We start from the raw sequence: 15,006 nt of genomic DNA, 5'->3' as shown, positions 1-15,006 counted from the left end.
CACCCCTCCTCAGCCTGTTACCTCAGTGAAGGTGGAGCCACTGTAATTGAGAGGGAGAGGAGTCCACTCCACACTCATTCATGGAGAGAGAAAGAGAGGAGGACATGTCTCACAGGCACCCACTGGCCAACCAGGATTTAGCACTACATTTTGTTTGACCATCTCTCTCTTTTTAGTGAAATCTGGAAACGTGTGGAGGGTATCTGGCAGCAGTGAGCTGTTGAATGTTTGGGCCTTAGGGGACAGAGGGATGAACCTGGAGAAATTGTTATAGTAGAATGTCCCTATGCCAGTGGACCTTTCATTGTGGGAGTAGCCGTCTAAGGATTTCTGGATTGGAATTAAATTCAGCACCAGGAACAGCTAAGGACAGAAGAACAGTTTCAAAAGTGGAACATATGAAGCCTGCCTGGTTTGTCATTGGAATACACTGACGGCAATTACACTGGCAACAATAAGACGAGTGGGACAATAGGCTGTTTTATTTATCGATTTGTATTTGTCTTAATTGATCTACCAGGACATCAGTATAGGAACAAAAGTGAAAGAGAACATTGGAATACATTGACTTTCAGTACAATAATTGCTCTAGCTACCAAAAGAAAGGCAAGGAGACATTGATTTTCAACCCAGATAGGTATAATTGAGGAGGATATCTCTTTTTCATATAGACCTGGTAGACTAGGTACCAGAGAGGCCCATTTTCCAGGAGGGCTCCCCTCCCTGACCTCCCAGCCTCCCGTTGTCCCCAGCAGCATGTCCCAGGCTGTGAGGTTGCTTCCAGTCCTCCCCACACCATTCTACCATGACCACATGGGCTGCTGGAGGGAGTACGGCTGTCACTGCCTGGGCCACCTCTGGGTCTTTGTTTAGGTCTGGCTCTGGGTCCAGGTTTAGGTCTGGCTCTGGGTCCAGGTTTAGGTCTGGCTCTGGGTCCAGGTTTATCTCTAGGTCCTTCTTTTCCAGCCCGTCTCTGTCTCTGCTGCTAGCACTGCTGCTCGCCCTTTCCCTCCCTGTGGTTGTCTGCCATCAACCTCTCTACAGAGGCAGGCTCCAGCCAACCAGCCCCAGGCTCCAGTTCCCCAGTCTCCAGCCCCCCAGCCCTCAGCCCCCCAGCCCCAGCAGCCCTTTTAGGGCGCCAGTGAACAGTTCCCTGGATGCATCCAGGGTTGGAGAGACTGGGGAAACTGGAGGTCCCTTGGAAGGTATTGGGGTTCCGCTGGGGAGGCACGTACGTAGCTACAACCACCTGCAGGGAGATGTGCGGCGGAGGAAGCTCTTCTCTTTCCAGAAGTTCTTCCTGCGGATCGATACAAATGGCAGAGTTAATGGGACCAAGAGCAAAGAGGACCCCCTCAGTAAGTAACCACAAGAGTGTGTTTTTCAATTAGTAGGAGAGTAAAACAGGGGAAACAGATGTTCCACCATAGTGTATTGAAAATAAACAATTTTGTTGTCAGGGCTTTCCTCACTCTTCACTACAGAATATCATACAAATTACAGAAAAAGGGAAACAATTTCAAATGATTGACTTGTGTTTAATAACTTTACTGTTATTTTTGGAAAGACAGGTTTCCAGCAGAATTTTTTTGCATTGATCATCAATCTAAATTGTGGCAAAGATCTGTCTCCCAGCAGTACATGGACATTCTTAGAGCTAGGCGACACATTCCTGACAAGAAGCTTCTTTCTGTATCTACCAGACGTCCCTGTGATATCTGTCCTGTCGTAACATTCCGTACAATGATGGTAGCTCTAAGATGATTAAAACAGGAGGGGTAGATTACCAACCTGTTATCTGTCCGTATTCACAGCCCAGGGTCAACAGTACTGATAACAGCTAGACAGGAGCAGGACAGGGGATAGGAGAGGATACGTCAATCACTAACATGCTCCCACACGCAACCAGTCCGCTTCGTTTATGTCCACACATGTTGTACATAATGCTGATGCCGTGTGGTTTATGATTAATACAGTATAATGTAAATGTGATTCATTTACAGAGGTACAGAAACATGAATGGGTATGTTTAGTACTCATGCCCTATTCTCACAGTACAGTTATTCCAGTGAGATACGTGTGTGAGCCTATCTGTGTGCGGGCACTCACATGCTCAAGTGTGTGTGTGTGTGTGTGTGTGTGTTCGGATGTAGCAACCCAAGCAACCACCACAAGAGACACATGTGCTCACTTAAACTACAACCCCCCCACCTACACACACCACCCCCCATCCCGTGTATATGGAAGTCTTTAACGTTTCTCCTAGGCGTTCTAAACCACAAAATGAATCAAAGAGGCTTATGGGAAAGAGTAAGGAAAGGCACCATTGGTGTTTGTTTTGACAAGAATATGACAGAAATGTCTTTATAGACCTACACTTGTATATACATGTCTTTAGAGACCGACACTTGTATATAAATGTATTTATAGACCCTACACTTGTTCATACATGTCTTTATAGACCGACACTTGTATATAAATGTATTTATAGACCCTACACTTGTATATACATGTCTTTAGAGACCCTACACTTGTTCATACATGTCTTTAGAGACCCTACACTTGTATATACATGTCTTTATAGACCTACACTTGTATATACATGTCTTTAGAGACCGACACTTGTTCATACGTGTCTTTAGAGACCCTACACTTGTTCATACGTGTCTTTAGAGACCGACACTTGTTCATACGTGTCTTTAGAGACCGACACTTGTTCATACGTGTCTTTAGAGACCGACACTTGTATATATATGTGTCTTTATAGACCTACACTTGTTCATACGTGTCTTTATAGACCTACACTTGTTCATACGTGTCTTTATAGACCTACACTTGTTCATACGTGTCTTTAGAAACCTACACTTGTTCATACATGTCTTTAGAGACCGACACTTGTATATAAATGTCTTTAGAGACCCTACACTTGTTCATACATGTCTTTATAGACCCTTCATTTCTATATACAGTTGAAGTCGGAAATTTTCATACACTTAGGTTAACTTGTTTTTCAACCACTCCACACATTTCTTGTTAACAAACTATATTTTTGGCAAGTCAGTTAGGACATCTACTTTGTGCATGACAAGTCATTTTCCCAACAATTGTTTACAGACAGATTATTTCACTTATAATTCACTGTATCACAATTCCAGTGGCTCAGAAGTTTACATACGTTAAGTTGACTGTGCCTTTAAACAGCTTGGAAAATTCCAGAAAATGAAGTCATGGCTTTAGAAGCTTCTGATAGGCTAATTGACATAATTTGAGTCAATTGGTGGTGTACCTGTGAATGTATTTCAAGGCCTACCTTCAACTTCAGTGCCTCTTTGCTTGACGTCATGGGAAAATCAAAAGAAATCAGCCAAGACCTCAGGAAAAACAATTGTTGACCTCCACAAGTCTGGTTCATCCTTGGGAGCAATTTCCAAACGCCTGAAGGTACCGCGTTCATCTGTACAAACAACAGTACCGAAGTATAAACACCATTGGACCACACAGCCATCATACCGCTCATGAAGGAGATGCGTTCTGTCTCCTAGAGATGAACGTACTTTGGTGTGAAAAGTACAAATCAATCCCATAACAACAGCAAAGGACCTTGTGAAGATGCTGGAGGAAACAGGTTCAAAAATATCTGTATCCACAGTAAAACGAGTCCTATATCGACATAACCTGAAAGGCCGCTCAGCAAGGAAGAGACACTGCTCCAAAACCGCCATAAAAAAGCCAGACTACGGTTTACAACTGGACATGGCTTTGCTGCAGGAGGGACTGGTGCACTTCACAAAATAAATGGCATCATGAGGAAGGGAAATTATGTGGATATATTGAAGAAACATCTTAAGACATCAGTCAGGGAGTTAAAGCTTGGTTGCAAATGGGTCTTCCAAATGGACAATGACCCCAAGCATACTTCCAAAGTTGTGGCAAAATGGCTTAAGGACAACAAAGTCAAGGTATTGGAGTGGCCATCACAAAGCCCTGCCCTCAATCCTATAGAAAATTGGTGGGCAGAACTGAAAAAGCCTGTGTGAGCAAGGAGGCTGTCCTGACCAAAGGAAGCCTTTATTTTCTATGGTAGAGTAGGTCAGGGTGTGACTTGGGATTTATTCTAGTTTATATTTTCAATGTGGAGTTCTAGTTTTTTTTCTATGTTGGTGTTTTGGTATGATTCCCAATTAGAGGCAGCTGGCTATCGTTGTCTCTAATTGGGGATCATACTTAAGTAGCATTTCTCCACCTTTGTTATGGGATATTGTTTTGAGTAAGTAGCACCTCTTGTCATGGTTTGTTATTTCATTTGTTTATTGTTTGTTTTGCTAAGTTTCACTATTAAATATTATGTGGAACTCAACATACGCTGCACCTTGGTCTGTTTATACAAACGAACGTGACAGAGGCCTACAAATCTGACTCAGTTACACCCGCTCTGTCTGGAGGAATGGACCAAAATTTACTCAATTTATTGTGGGAAGCTTGTGGAAGGCTACCCAAAACGTTTGACCCAAGTTAAACAATTAAGGCAATGCTACCAAACTTCTGACCCACTGGGAGTGTGATGAAAGAAATAAAAGCTGAAATAAATCATTCTCACTACTATTATTCTGACATTTCATATTCTTAAAATAAATTTGTGATCCTAACTGACCTAAAACAGGGAATTTTTACTAGGATTAAATGTCAGGAATTGTAAAAAATTTAGTTTGAATGTATTTGGCTAAGGTGTATGTAAACTTACGACTTCAACTGTAAATGTCTTTAGAGACCTACACGTGTATATATATATAAAATGATCGGAGGGTTCAACTTGAAGCTAGTAGGTGTTAACTTATTGAACCCTTCTATTGTCTCATCATTACTCCTCACAATTCTTTATACTACAGGCAATAATTCTACAGTTATACTAGCACATACAGTGGGGAGAACAAGTATTTGATAAACCTGCAAAATCGGCAGTGTTCCTACTTACAAAGCATGTAGAGGTCTGTCATTTTATCATAGGTACACTTCAACTGTGAGAGACGGAATCTAAAACAAAAATCCAGAAAATCACATTGTATTATTGTTAAGTAATTAATTTGCATTTTATTGCATGACATAAGTATTTGATACATCAGAAAAGCAGAACTTAATATTTGGTACACAAACCTTTGTTTGCAATTACAGAGATCAGACGTTTCCTGTAGTTCTTGACCAGGTTTGCACACACTGCAGCGGGGATTTTGGCCCACTCCTCCATACAGACCTTCTCCAGATCCTTCAGGTTTCGGGGGTGTCACTGGGCAATACAGACTTTCAGCTCCCTCCAAAGATTTTCTATTGGGTTCAGGTCTGGAGACTGGCTAGGCCACTCTAGGACTTTAGATGCTTCTTACGGAGCCACTCCTTAGTTGCCCTGGCTGTGTGTTTCGGGTCGTTGTCATGCTGGAAGACCCAGCCACGACCCATCTTCAATGCTCTTAATGAGGGAAGGAGGTTGTTGGCCAAGATCTCGCGATACATGGCCCCATCCATCCTCCCCTCAATACGGTGCAGTCGTCCTGTCCCCTTTGCAGAAAAGCATCCCCAAAGAATGATGTTTCCACCTCCATGCCTCACGGTTGGGATGGTGTTCTTGGGGTTGTACTCATCCTTCTTCCTCCAAACACGGCGAGTGGAGTTTAGACCAAAAAGCTCTATTTTTGTCTCATCAGACCACATGACCTTCTCCCATTCATCCTCTGGGTCATCCAGATGGTTATTGGCAAACTTCAGACGGGCCTGTACATGCGCTGGCTTGAGCAGGGGGACCTTGTGTACACTGCAGGATTTTAATCCATGACGGCGTAGTGTGTTACTAATGGTTTTCTTTGAGACTGTGGTCCCAGCTCTCTTCAGGTCATTGACCAGGTACTGCCATGTAGTTCTGGGCTGATACCTTCCTCATGATCATTGATGCCCCACGAGGTGAGATCTTGACTGGAGCCCCAGACCGAGGGTGATTGACCGTCATCTTGAACTTCTTCCATTTTCTAATAATTGCACCAACAGTTGTTGCCTTCCCACCAAGTTGCTTGCCTATTGTCCTGTAGCCCATCCCAGCCTTGTGCAGGTCTACTATATTATCCCTGATGTCCTTACACACCTCTCTGGTCTTGGCCATTGTGGAGAGGTTGGCGTCTGTTTGATTGAGTGTGTGGACAGGTGTCTTTTATACAGGTAACGAGTTCAAACAGGTGCAGTTAATACAGGTAATGAGTGGGGAACAGGAGGGCTTCTTAAAGAAAATCTAACAGGTCTGTGAGAGCTGGAATTCTTACTGGTTTGTAGGTGATCAAATACTTATGTCATGCAATAAAATGCAAATGAATTACTTAAAAATCATACAATGTGATTTTCTGGATTGTTGTTTTAGATTCCTTCTCTCACAGTTGAAGTGTACCTATGATAAAAAAAAAATTACAGACCTCTACATGCTTTGTAAGTAGGAAAACCTGCAAAACCTGCAAAATCGGCAGTGTATCAAATACTTGTTCTCCCCACTGTATTAGTAATATACTGCTGTATATAATACTAAACTTTTGCATAAGGTGACCAAGTTTATCTTTGGGTTGGGTTTGACTGCAGTAGCAGGGGAGGGGTACTAATTCATGAATGACATGGTTGAACATCATTGTGGTCACATCAAAGCTGCTAGTGTTCAGGATCAATGGTGCTGCCACAAAGTCATTTCCTGGGGGGGACTGGGGACAGTGTGGATTATCTGGCACACTATCAGGTTCACAGGGCAAGAGATACTACAGGAGAGCAGCTCCAGTCTCTGCTCTGGCCCAGGGCCTAGACATCATCCCTGGGATGATGTCTTTTGTAGCCCCTGAAAATGACATAGCATCAGGTTTATGGCATTGATTCTGTGGCAATGCCCAGTTAAAAACGCTGGGTTGATAGAAAATAATAACATAATAATGGATATACTGTATGAATAAAACTAGAAAAGGACATTTCCTAAAAATATATGTTTGTTTGTTCTTGCTATCAGCAAGCATGTGGCAATCTTTTCATAGATAATGTAAAATCATGCACTGATTTTTTGCACTGAAGCATATCTGGAGACCAAGTTAGCAGTTTCGATTAAAAACAGCTTCAGTCTCTCACTAGTCATTCTTATTACTCCTCCTTTTTGGAGATATGGTTTAGGTTCAGTTTGTTTTTGTCCAAGGCAGAGACCCGAGCTTTGAAACCTGGTTACAGCATAGTAATGAGTGAGGGGGAACAACTGGTATTGTGCTTGAACTACCAACCTTGCTAGCAAAGATCTCAACAGATGTAGAGGTGGTGGTTTTGGGGGCTGTTTAAGAGCATGTATCCAACCTCCCACAGATTTATGGGGATGCCTGTGAAAAACTTTCCCACATGTCGCTCTCGTGCTGGGATTCTGCTGGGAGCTTACAGAGAGAGAGGGCTGGAAGTGATTCCCGGGCAATATGGAGCTTTGCGAAAATAAGCGCATTTAACTAAAGCTACACATTTCAACGGCATCAGCTTAAAAAAACAACTAGACAAAACTGTGTTTATCGATAACCTGGTTTGCTATATTGTTGCATCTCATCACATTTGAAAAGCCAAAAATATTTCTAATACACATTTACTGAGAACAGTAATGGTGGACTCGACCAGTTCTGAGGCTCTAACAGTTCTGAGGCTCTAACAGTTCTGAGGCTCCAACAGTTCTGAGGCTCCAACAGATCTGAGGCTCTAACAGATCTGAGGCTCTAACAGTTCTGAGGCTCTAACAGTTCTGAGGCTCTAACAGTTCTGAGGCTCTAACAGTTCTGAGGCTCTAACAGTTCTGAGGCTCTAACAGATCTGAGGCTCTAACAGATCTGAGGCTCTAACAGTTCTGAGGCTCTAACAGTTCCGAGGCTCTAACAGTTCTGAGGCTCTAACAGATGTGTGGCGGCGGACGAATTAGTCTAATTACCCCAAGCTGGGATGGTGTGAGTGTGAGCTCAGCCTGCCAAGAGCGCAGGAGGGAAATATAGGAGGCCACCAAATGTGTTTGTGTCTTTCTCTCTGTGGGGAGTCATGTGTGCTGAGGTGCCTCCTGACTGGGACTGGCATGTTCCTCATTCGTGTGTGTGTGTGTGTGTGTGTGTGTGTGTGCGTGTGCGTGTGCGTGTGTGTGTGTGTGTACGCGTGTGCGTGCACGCGTGTGTGCGTGCGTGCGTGCGTGTGCGTATGTGTGTGTGTGTACCTCAGAAGGGAAACCACAGCCAGTACTCTAAGGGACACTGAGATAAGAGATGTGAAGATGTTTATGGACGTGAAGAGGGGCAGGGTATGAACAAACTAATTACGTTCAATGTGGTCCTCATCTACATTACAGATGATCTGTTTCCGTCATTCCCATATTTCAACATGACGACACAGTTGGAATAGTAAATGTTTTCCTTATTCTTAAATCAAGTTGGCTACAGTGTATCTGTACTGTAAGCTCTGTCCCATTTTTTAGAAGAGGTAACTTCCAGTTACCCTAAATAGCCATGTAAAACGGCAAAATCTACCTTTACCTGGCAACCCACTGTGGAAAATTTGCTTTTAACTGGCAACAAACTGTGGAAAATCTACCTTTAACTGGCAACCCACTGTGGAAAATTCACTTTTAACTGGCAACCCACTGTGAAAAATCTACCTTTAACTGGCAACCCACTGTGGAAAATCCACCTTCAATTCCAATTGGCATTGTCTGCACCTACTCCACCCTAACACACCATTTACTGCAGTAACTACAAAACAGAGCGTATCAAATGAGCCACACATTAGGAGAAAGTGTCCAGCATGCAACTCATTTTCCACTAAATAAACAGTTGGAAATGTGTGGTTGACCCACGGCCATGATTTAATGTGTGGTGTATCAGAATCACCACTACATAACACACAGTGTCACATACATTTGGTGTTGAGTGTTGTGAGACGTAATATGTTGAACAAAAAACACATTTGTCCTAATGGCTTCGGTTAGTTTTTTTCCGTTGTAGATATCATTCCTGAGTGAGCAAGTAGACAGTAGTGCTGAACATTAATCATCAAAGACTGAGTGGATACGGGTGGCTTTTCTCTATAGAGAAATGCTGTAGAGACAGTGTATATGTGTGCTCAATGCTAGCTCGCAACAATATGCACACCTATGTGTGTGTGTCTCTTGATTTTTTAAATTATATTTGTATTTTTTATTTAACCTTTATTTAACGAGGCAAGTCAGTTAAGGACAAGTTCTTATTTACAATGACGGCCTCCCAGGGAATAGTAGGTTAACTGCCTTATTCAGAGGCAGAACAACATATTTTTACCTTGTCAGCTCAGGGATTCAATCTAGCAACCTTTCAGTTACTGGCCCAACGCTCTAACCACTAGGCTACCTGCCGCCCATATAAGCCATCTCGCCCCAGCCTCCGGTGTGTGTGTTTGATCAGTGGTCATTAAGGTCTTTCTAATCCTCCCCTCCCTGTCTCTCTGTCATGGCTCATCTGTCCTCCTCTGTTCTCTCTCCTTTCATCCCGGCATGTTTACAGAAGGCCCAGAAACAGCCTTAGATAGTCTTACATCCTCACTCGATACCTGACACCTAATCCCTTACAGAAGCAACTCTCAGATCTTCAATGGCCGTTGTGTCATGGTCTCTACCACCACTTCACCTACCGGTGTGAACCTGTTTGAACTGGAAACTAATGCAGAGGCTACCTCACTGATGTGGAGACAGGGATGTAGGTCACAGTATATTTCGAAGGGCACTTTTTCTAGGACACCTGCCCCTTCAAGTTCACACGGCACCTTTGGACGGTCTGACCACAAGCAAGGGAGCTTGACAGTGACACAGGTGGCTTCACATACTCATCAGGGACGAAGGAGGGGAACTGCTGTGGCAGTCTGATCAAAGGCCATCGTCACGACAACTCCCTGCAGCGTGTGTGTGTGTGTGTGTGTGTGTGTGTGTGTGTGTGTGTGTGTGTGTGTGTGTGTGTGTGTGTGTGTGTGTGTGTGTGTGTCAGGATAGGATAACAACACCACATGGGATGTGTGGAGAGGAAGTGAAGGAGGGTGTCAGGAAGTCAAATGTACCATAGGAACCAGAGAGGGGCCATTAACACACACCAGCGCCAGATTAGATACATGTGTGTGTACGTGCATGCGTGCGTGTGAGAGTGTGTATGTATATTTACACTGGGAATTGGTGGCTTATATTCCAAATGAGCCAAACTATTCACAAATAAATCCAACCTGCTCTCATTATAATCCTCATGCCAAATTAGTTATTAAGCTGAAGTCTGTTCTTCTGTGTAGACTGTGGCCCTACATAGATGACGCACGCTTATATGGGTGATATGAAGGATGGCTGGATGGATGGATGAAAACTCTACCCTACAGTTTTAAGAGATTCTTCAGGCTTTTCTCTGAAAATCAACTAAAGTATTAGAGGGACATAAATATGACTGACAACATGACAGTTGGCAATGAACTAGAGTGCTAGAGTAACAGAAATATGACTGACAGCATGACTGTTGGCTATGAACTAGAGTATTAGAGTAACAGAAATATGACTGACAGCATGACAGTTGGCTATGAACCCACAGGATTTCAGCTAGAGGCTTTCTAAAACACATCTAGATTATTTTGTCTTGAGAAAGGCTCTACACTCTTCGGATCAACGTCATTATTTTTTACTTCAGCTGGTTACAAGTAAATCAGTTAGGTTTTCTCAATTTAAAAAAAAGTATATATATTTGATGAGATCAAATACATGATTCAATGCCAACTGTTATATTTGATTATTAACAAACCTATATTTTAAGTTGCAATACTTATTTTCAACACATTTAACTTACTTTTCCCATTTGGTTAAACCTAATAAACAACACAAATACAAACTAATATTTCATGTAAGGAGGGACAGGCAGACACTCCTGATAGTTCGACAAGTTCTTATCTATATGACTACAGCAGATCCAGAAAAAATAGCTTCTATGTACTCTGCCTCTGTGTTCTGATCTGGGCCAACGTTATGTCTGCGGTCTGCCTTAAAATTCCCTGCCTGAACGGTTACACATTTCCCCTAAATCCTCCCCTATGATGAATATAAATGATTTATAAAAGGTTTATCACTTGTTTCTAAATGATTATACATGTCATTTTGTGTGTTCTCAGGTATTCTGGAGATCACGTCGGTGGATGTGGGGGTGGTGGCTATCAAAGGCCTGGGGAGTAACTATTACCTGGCTATCAGCAGGAAGGGTGAGCTGTACGGAGCGGTCAGTATCCGAGTCAGAGGTCATTTAACCAGCCTCAAAGACATACACTTAGATTCCTTCAACTTTATCACAAGAGTTCTTATCTTTGGAGCTGGGTTCACTTTTAACTAATGGTGCAGTGGAAAAGTTCAAAGAGCACACCATCCAAACCAAGTGCATATGATTCAAAGAGGAAATTGGAGGTCAGCAAGTAATGACTATAGTGCTAAGTGACACAGACATTAGAATACATCACATCTATCACTGTAACCGATTTACATAACTAACTATTTCTATTGAATGTACCCCTCTAGTACATGGTACCAGTACATGGTACATCTTGACTAAGTTGAATTGGGTTGTTGTTAGACAGTAGTTGCCATATTATTCTTGTCACTAAGTATTGTTTGTTTGTTTGTTTTTACATTTGGACACTTGAATGCGATGGTGCATGTCAAGAGATTTAATCCTGCAAAATGCAGATAAATAAATACCGTGTACAGAGCATTCGAAAAGTATTGAGACCCCTTGACTTTTTACACATTTTATTACGTTACAGCCTTATTCTAAAATGACTTTTTTCCCTCATCAATCTACACAAAGCAACAAAAAGGTTTTTAGAAATGGTTGAAAATGTATTAAAAATAAAAAGTCTTCATACCCTTTGCTATGAGACTTGAAATTGAGCTCAGGTGCATCCTCAGGTGCATCCTATTTCCATTGATCATCCTTGAGATGTTTCTACAACTTGGTTTGAGTCCACCTGTGGTAAATTCTATTGAGTAGACATGATTTGGAAAGGCACACGATTGTCTATATAAGGTCCCTCAGTTCACCGTGCATGTCAGAGCAAAAAACAAGCCATGAGGTCAAAGGAATTCTCCGTAGAGCTCAGAGACAGGATTGTGTCGATGCAAAGATCTGGGGAAGGGAACCAAAACTTTTCTGCAGCATTGAAGGTCCTCAAGAACATAGTGGCCTGAATCATTCTTAAATGGAAGACGTTTGGAACCACCAACACTCTTCCTAGAGCTGGCCGCCCGGCCCAACTCAGCAATCGGGAGAGAAGGGCCCGGGTCAGGGAGGTGGCCAAGAACCCGATGGTCACTCTGACAGAGCTCCAGAGTTCCTCTGTGGTGATGGAGGAACCTTTCAGAAGGACAACCATCTCTGCAGCACTCCACCAATCAGGCCTTTATGGGACAGTGGCCAGACAGAAATGTGCATCGACGTTTCCCATCCAACCTGACAGAGCTTGCGAGGATCTGCAGAGAAGAATGGGAGAAACTCCCCAAATACAGGTGTGCCAAGCTCGTAGCGTCATACCCTAGAAGACTCACGGCTGTAATCACTGCCAAAGGTGCTTCAACAAAGTACTGAGTAAATAGTCTGAATACTTATGTAAATGTGATATTTACATAAGTAAATGTGATTTGATTTTGATTGATTTCAGTTAGATTGATGAGTGGGATTTAAAAAAAATCAATTTAAGAAGAAGGCTGTAATGTAACAAAATGTGAAAAAAAGTCAAGGGGTCTGCATGCACTGTAGAAAGGTTGAATAAATACCTGGAAATATTTCAACATTGATATATTTTATATCTATTTTGACTCTTGTATGAACAGTACATTAACTATAAATATAGTATTCTCACATCCTTTGCTAGTGTATGCACTTCACAAATGAAAATAGTTGACTCCGTATGAAATGTATTGAGTCAGTATGCAAATACATATGAGAATGTATCCCAGTAATGTCCTTTGTTCTTCCAGAGAGAGTTTGGCATTGACTGCACACTGAAGGAGCGTATTGAGGAGAACGGCTATAACACCTATGCCTCAGCCGAGTGGAGGAACAAGAAGAGACAGATGTTTGTGGGGCTGAGTGTCCACGGGAGGCCACTGAGAGGGAAGAAAACAAGGAGGAGGAAAATGGCCACCCACTTCCTCCCCATCATGGTGTGATGAAGAAGAGCATTCCACTGGACTAAACATACCCTGTGGGAGAGCTATTCAACACTGAACAATCTTTCAGATAAAGATTTTTAAAAATGTACTCTAATCTAGACAGAGAGCATCTGAACTATACCATTTCTAAAATACATATTTTCTCTAAGGAAGGTAATTAACTGTGCATATACTCCCTGCTTTTGACTTTCGTTGAGATGGTTTATTGGTTTGAGGATGTGCAGTGCTTTCTGTGGCACAGGGTGAAATTTGAATCATATTCTGTGTCAAAACATTGGAAAGATGTGGACTGAAGGAGGGTGTGACATGTGGGAACAAAGTAGGACGCTGTTTCACACACCGCGTGGATGAAGTGAGGAAGCACTGGCTCTGTGGATACAAAAAAACGATTGAACTGTTGTTCATGGTCCTCATTCTCATTTCCATGATCTGAAGATTCTTAAATGAAGAAGAAGGCCTAACAGATCGGTAAATGCAGGAAAAATGTATATAATTGAGCAAGATCCTCGTGGTCATGAGATCTTGGAACCATATCAAAAGTGAATACAGTGAAACACTAATGTATGATATTTAACCACTGAGTTTTGACTGTGTTGAAGTAAAGTATTTATTTTGTGTAATATTTAACTGGCGGTGGAAAGAAGGTGAACATTTCATTGCATTCTTTACACCTTATGTCTGTGAAGTAAATAACAGACGTTTGCTATTTCCTCCTCGGTATCCAAATGTTCTCATGTTCATCAATAAAGTTTGCAACTTAAACTGGTTGACAAATCTGACAAATACACATATGGCTGAGAATGTGACCCAATAAATGAGATCCTGTTAATACAATACCACTGAAAGAACAATCAGAATGCTTGGTGTCTCAACTACAGTTATAGTAGATATATTCTAAGGTGACAGGTTATGGTAAAAGGATGAAAACCCACAGCACAGAGACCCAGTGTGTTTTTCAGGTCGCGCTGAGGAACTATTCTTATCAGGCTGACTGAGGTAGGTAATGACAAAAGGCAACCATTACAGGCCCACCACATATTCCATGTGGCAACCGTTGCACTAATGATTAGAGTTCCCAAACAAACTGGAAACCACATGAAAATGGAAGGGAGATCGCTACACTGGTATGGGATTACATGCAAATTTCCCAAATGGCAGGAGACCTTGGGTCACATGGATACTGAACAAGCAAAACTTGTTTCAGATAGTAAGTAACGTGAAAAAAATGTAATATTGCCTGTAGAGCTCATATTTCTGCATTGTAATATCCAACATCAAGCACTATTTAACAACATCTGTTGCAGGGTATGTGGGGTAGGAAGTGTGTGTGTTTGAATACCAGAGCAGACAAGGTGAAAAATCTGCCGATGTGCCCTTGAGCAAGGCACTTAACCTTAATATGCTCCATGGGCGGGGTACTATTATGGCTGACCCTGTAAAACACCACATTTCACTGCATCCATTTGGCGTATTTGACAATAAAACATACAGTTGAAGTCAGAAGTTAACATACACCTTAGCCAAATACATTTAAACTCAGATTTTCACAATTCTTGACATTTAAACTTAGTAAAAATTGCCTGTCTTGTGTCAGTTAGGAACACCATTTATTTAAAAAATGTGAAATGTCAGAATAATAGTAGAGAGAATGATTTATTTCAGCTTTTATTTATTTCATCACATTCCCAGTGGGTCAGAAGTTTACATACACTCAGTTAGAATTTGGTAGCATTGCCTTTAAACTGTTTAACTTGGCTCAAACGTTTTGGGTA

At 42.1% G+C, this 15,006-nt stretch overlaps 1 protein-coding gene across 1 annotated transcript; it reads left to right on the top strand.

Annotated features, from left to right (window-relative positions):
• Positions 1 to 100: 100 nt before the first annotated feature.
• LOC110535103 (fibroblast growth factor 10-like) lies at positions 101 to 14,052 on the top strand. The gene is made up of 3 exons (XM_021619966.2): positions 101 to 1,358; positions 11,185 to 11,288; positions 13,040 to 14,052. Exons 1-3 carry the CDS (start codon positions 806 to 808, stop codon positions 13,229 to 13,231), a joined length of 849 nt encoding a protein of 282 aa, XP_021475641.2. The 5' UTR covers positions 101 to 805; the 3' UTR covers positions 13,232 to 14,052.
• The last annotated feature ends 954 nt before the right edge of the window (positions 14,053 to 15,006 follow it).

The sequence above is a fragment of the Oncorhynchus mykiss genome, chromosome 11 (assembly GCF_013265735.2).
Source record: "Oncorhynchus mykiss isolate Arlee chromosome 11, USDA_OmykA_1.1, whole genome shotgun sequence".
In the NCBI taxonomy this organism is placed as follows: domain Eukaryota; kingdom Metazoa; phylum Chordata; class Actinopteri; order Salmoniformes; family Salmonidae; genus Oncorhynchus; species Oncorhynchus mykiss.
Note: the sequence above shows the minus strand (reverse complement) of the source record. Positions and strands in the feature narration are given on the sequence as shown.

What these genes read in the sequence shown, in the direction of transcription:
- LOC110535103 (XM_021619966.2), top strand. Translation starts at nt 806, where the DNA reads ATGACCACATGGGCTGCTGGAGGGAGTACGGCTGTCACTGCCTGGGCC. An exon ending in GAGCAAAGAGGACCCCCTCA is followed by an intron (nt 1,359 to 11,184) that starts GTAAGTAACCAC and finishes GTGTGTTCTCAG; the next exon opens with GTATTCTGGAGATCACGTCG. An exon ending in AGGGTGAGCTGTACGGAGCG is followed by an intron (nt 11,289 to 13,039) that starts GTCAGTATCCGA and finishes TTGTTCTTCCAG; the next exon opens with AGAGAGTTTGGCATTGACTG.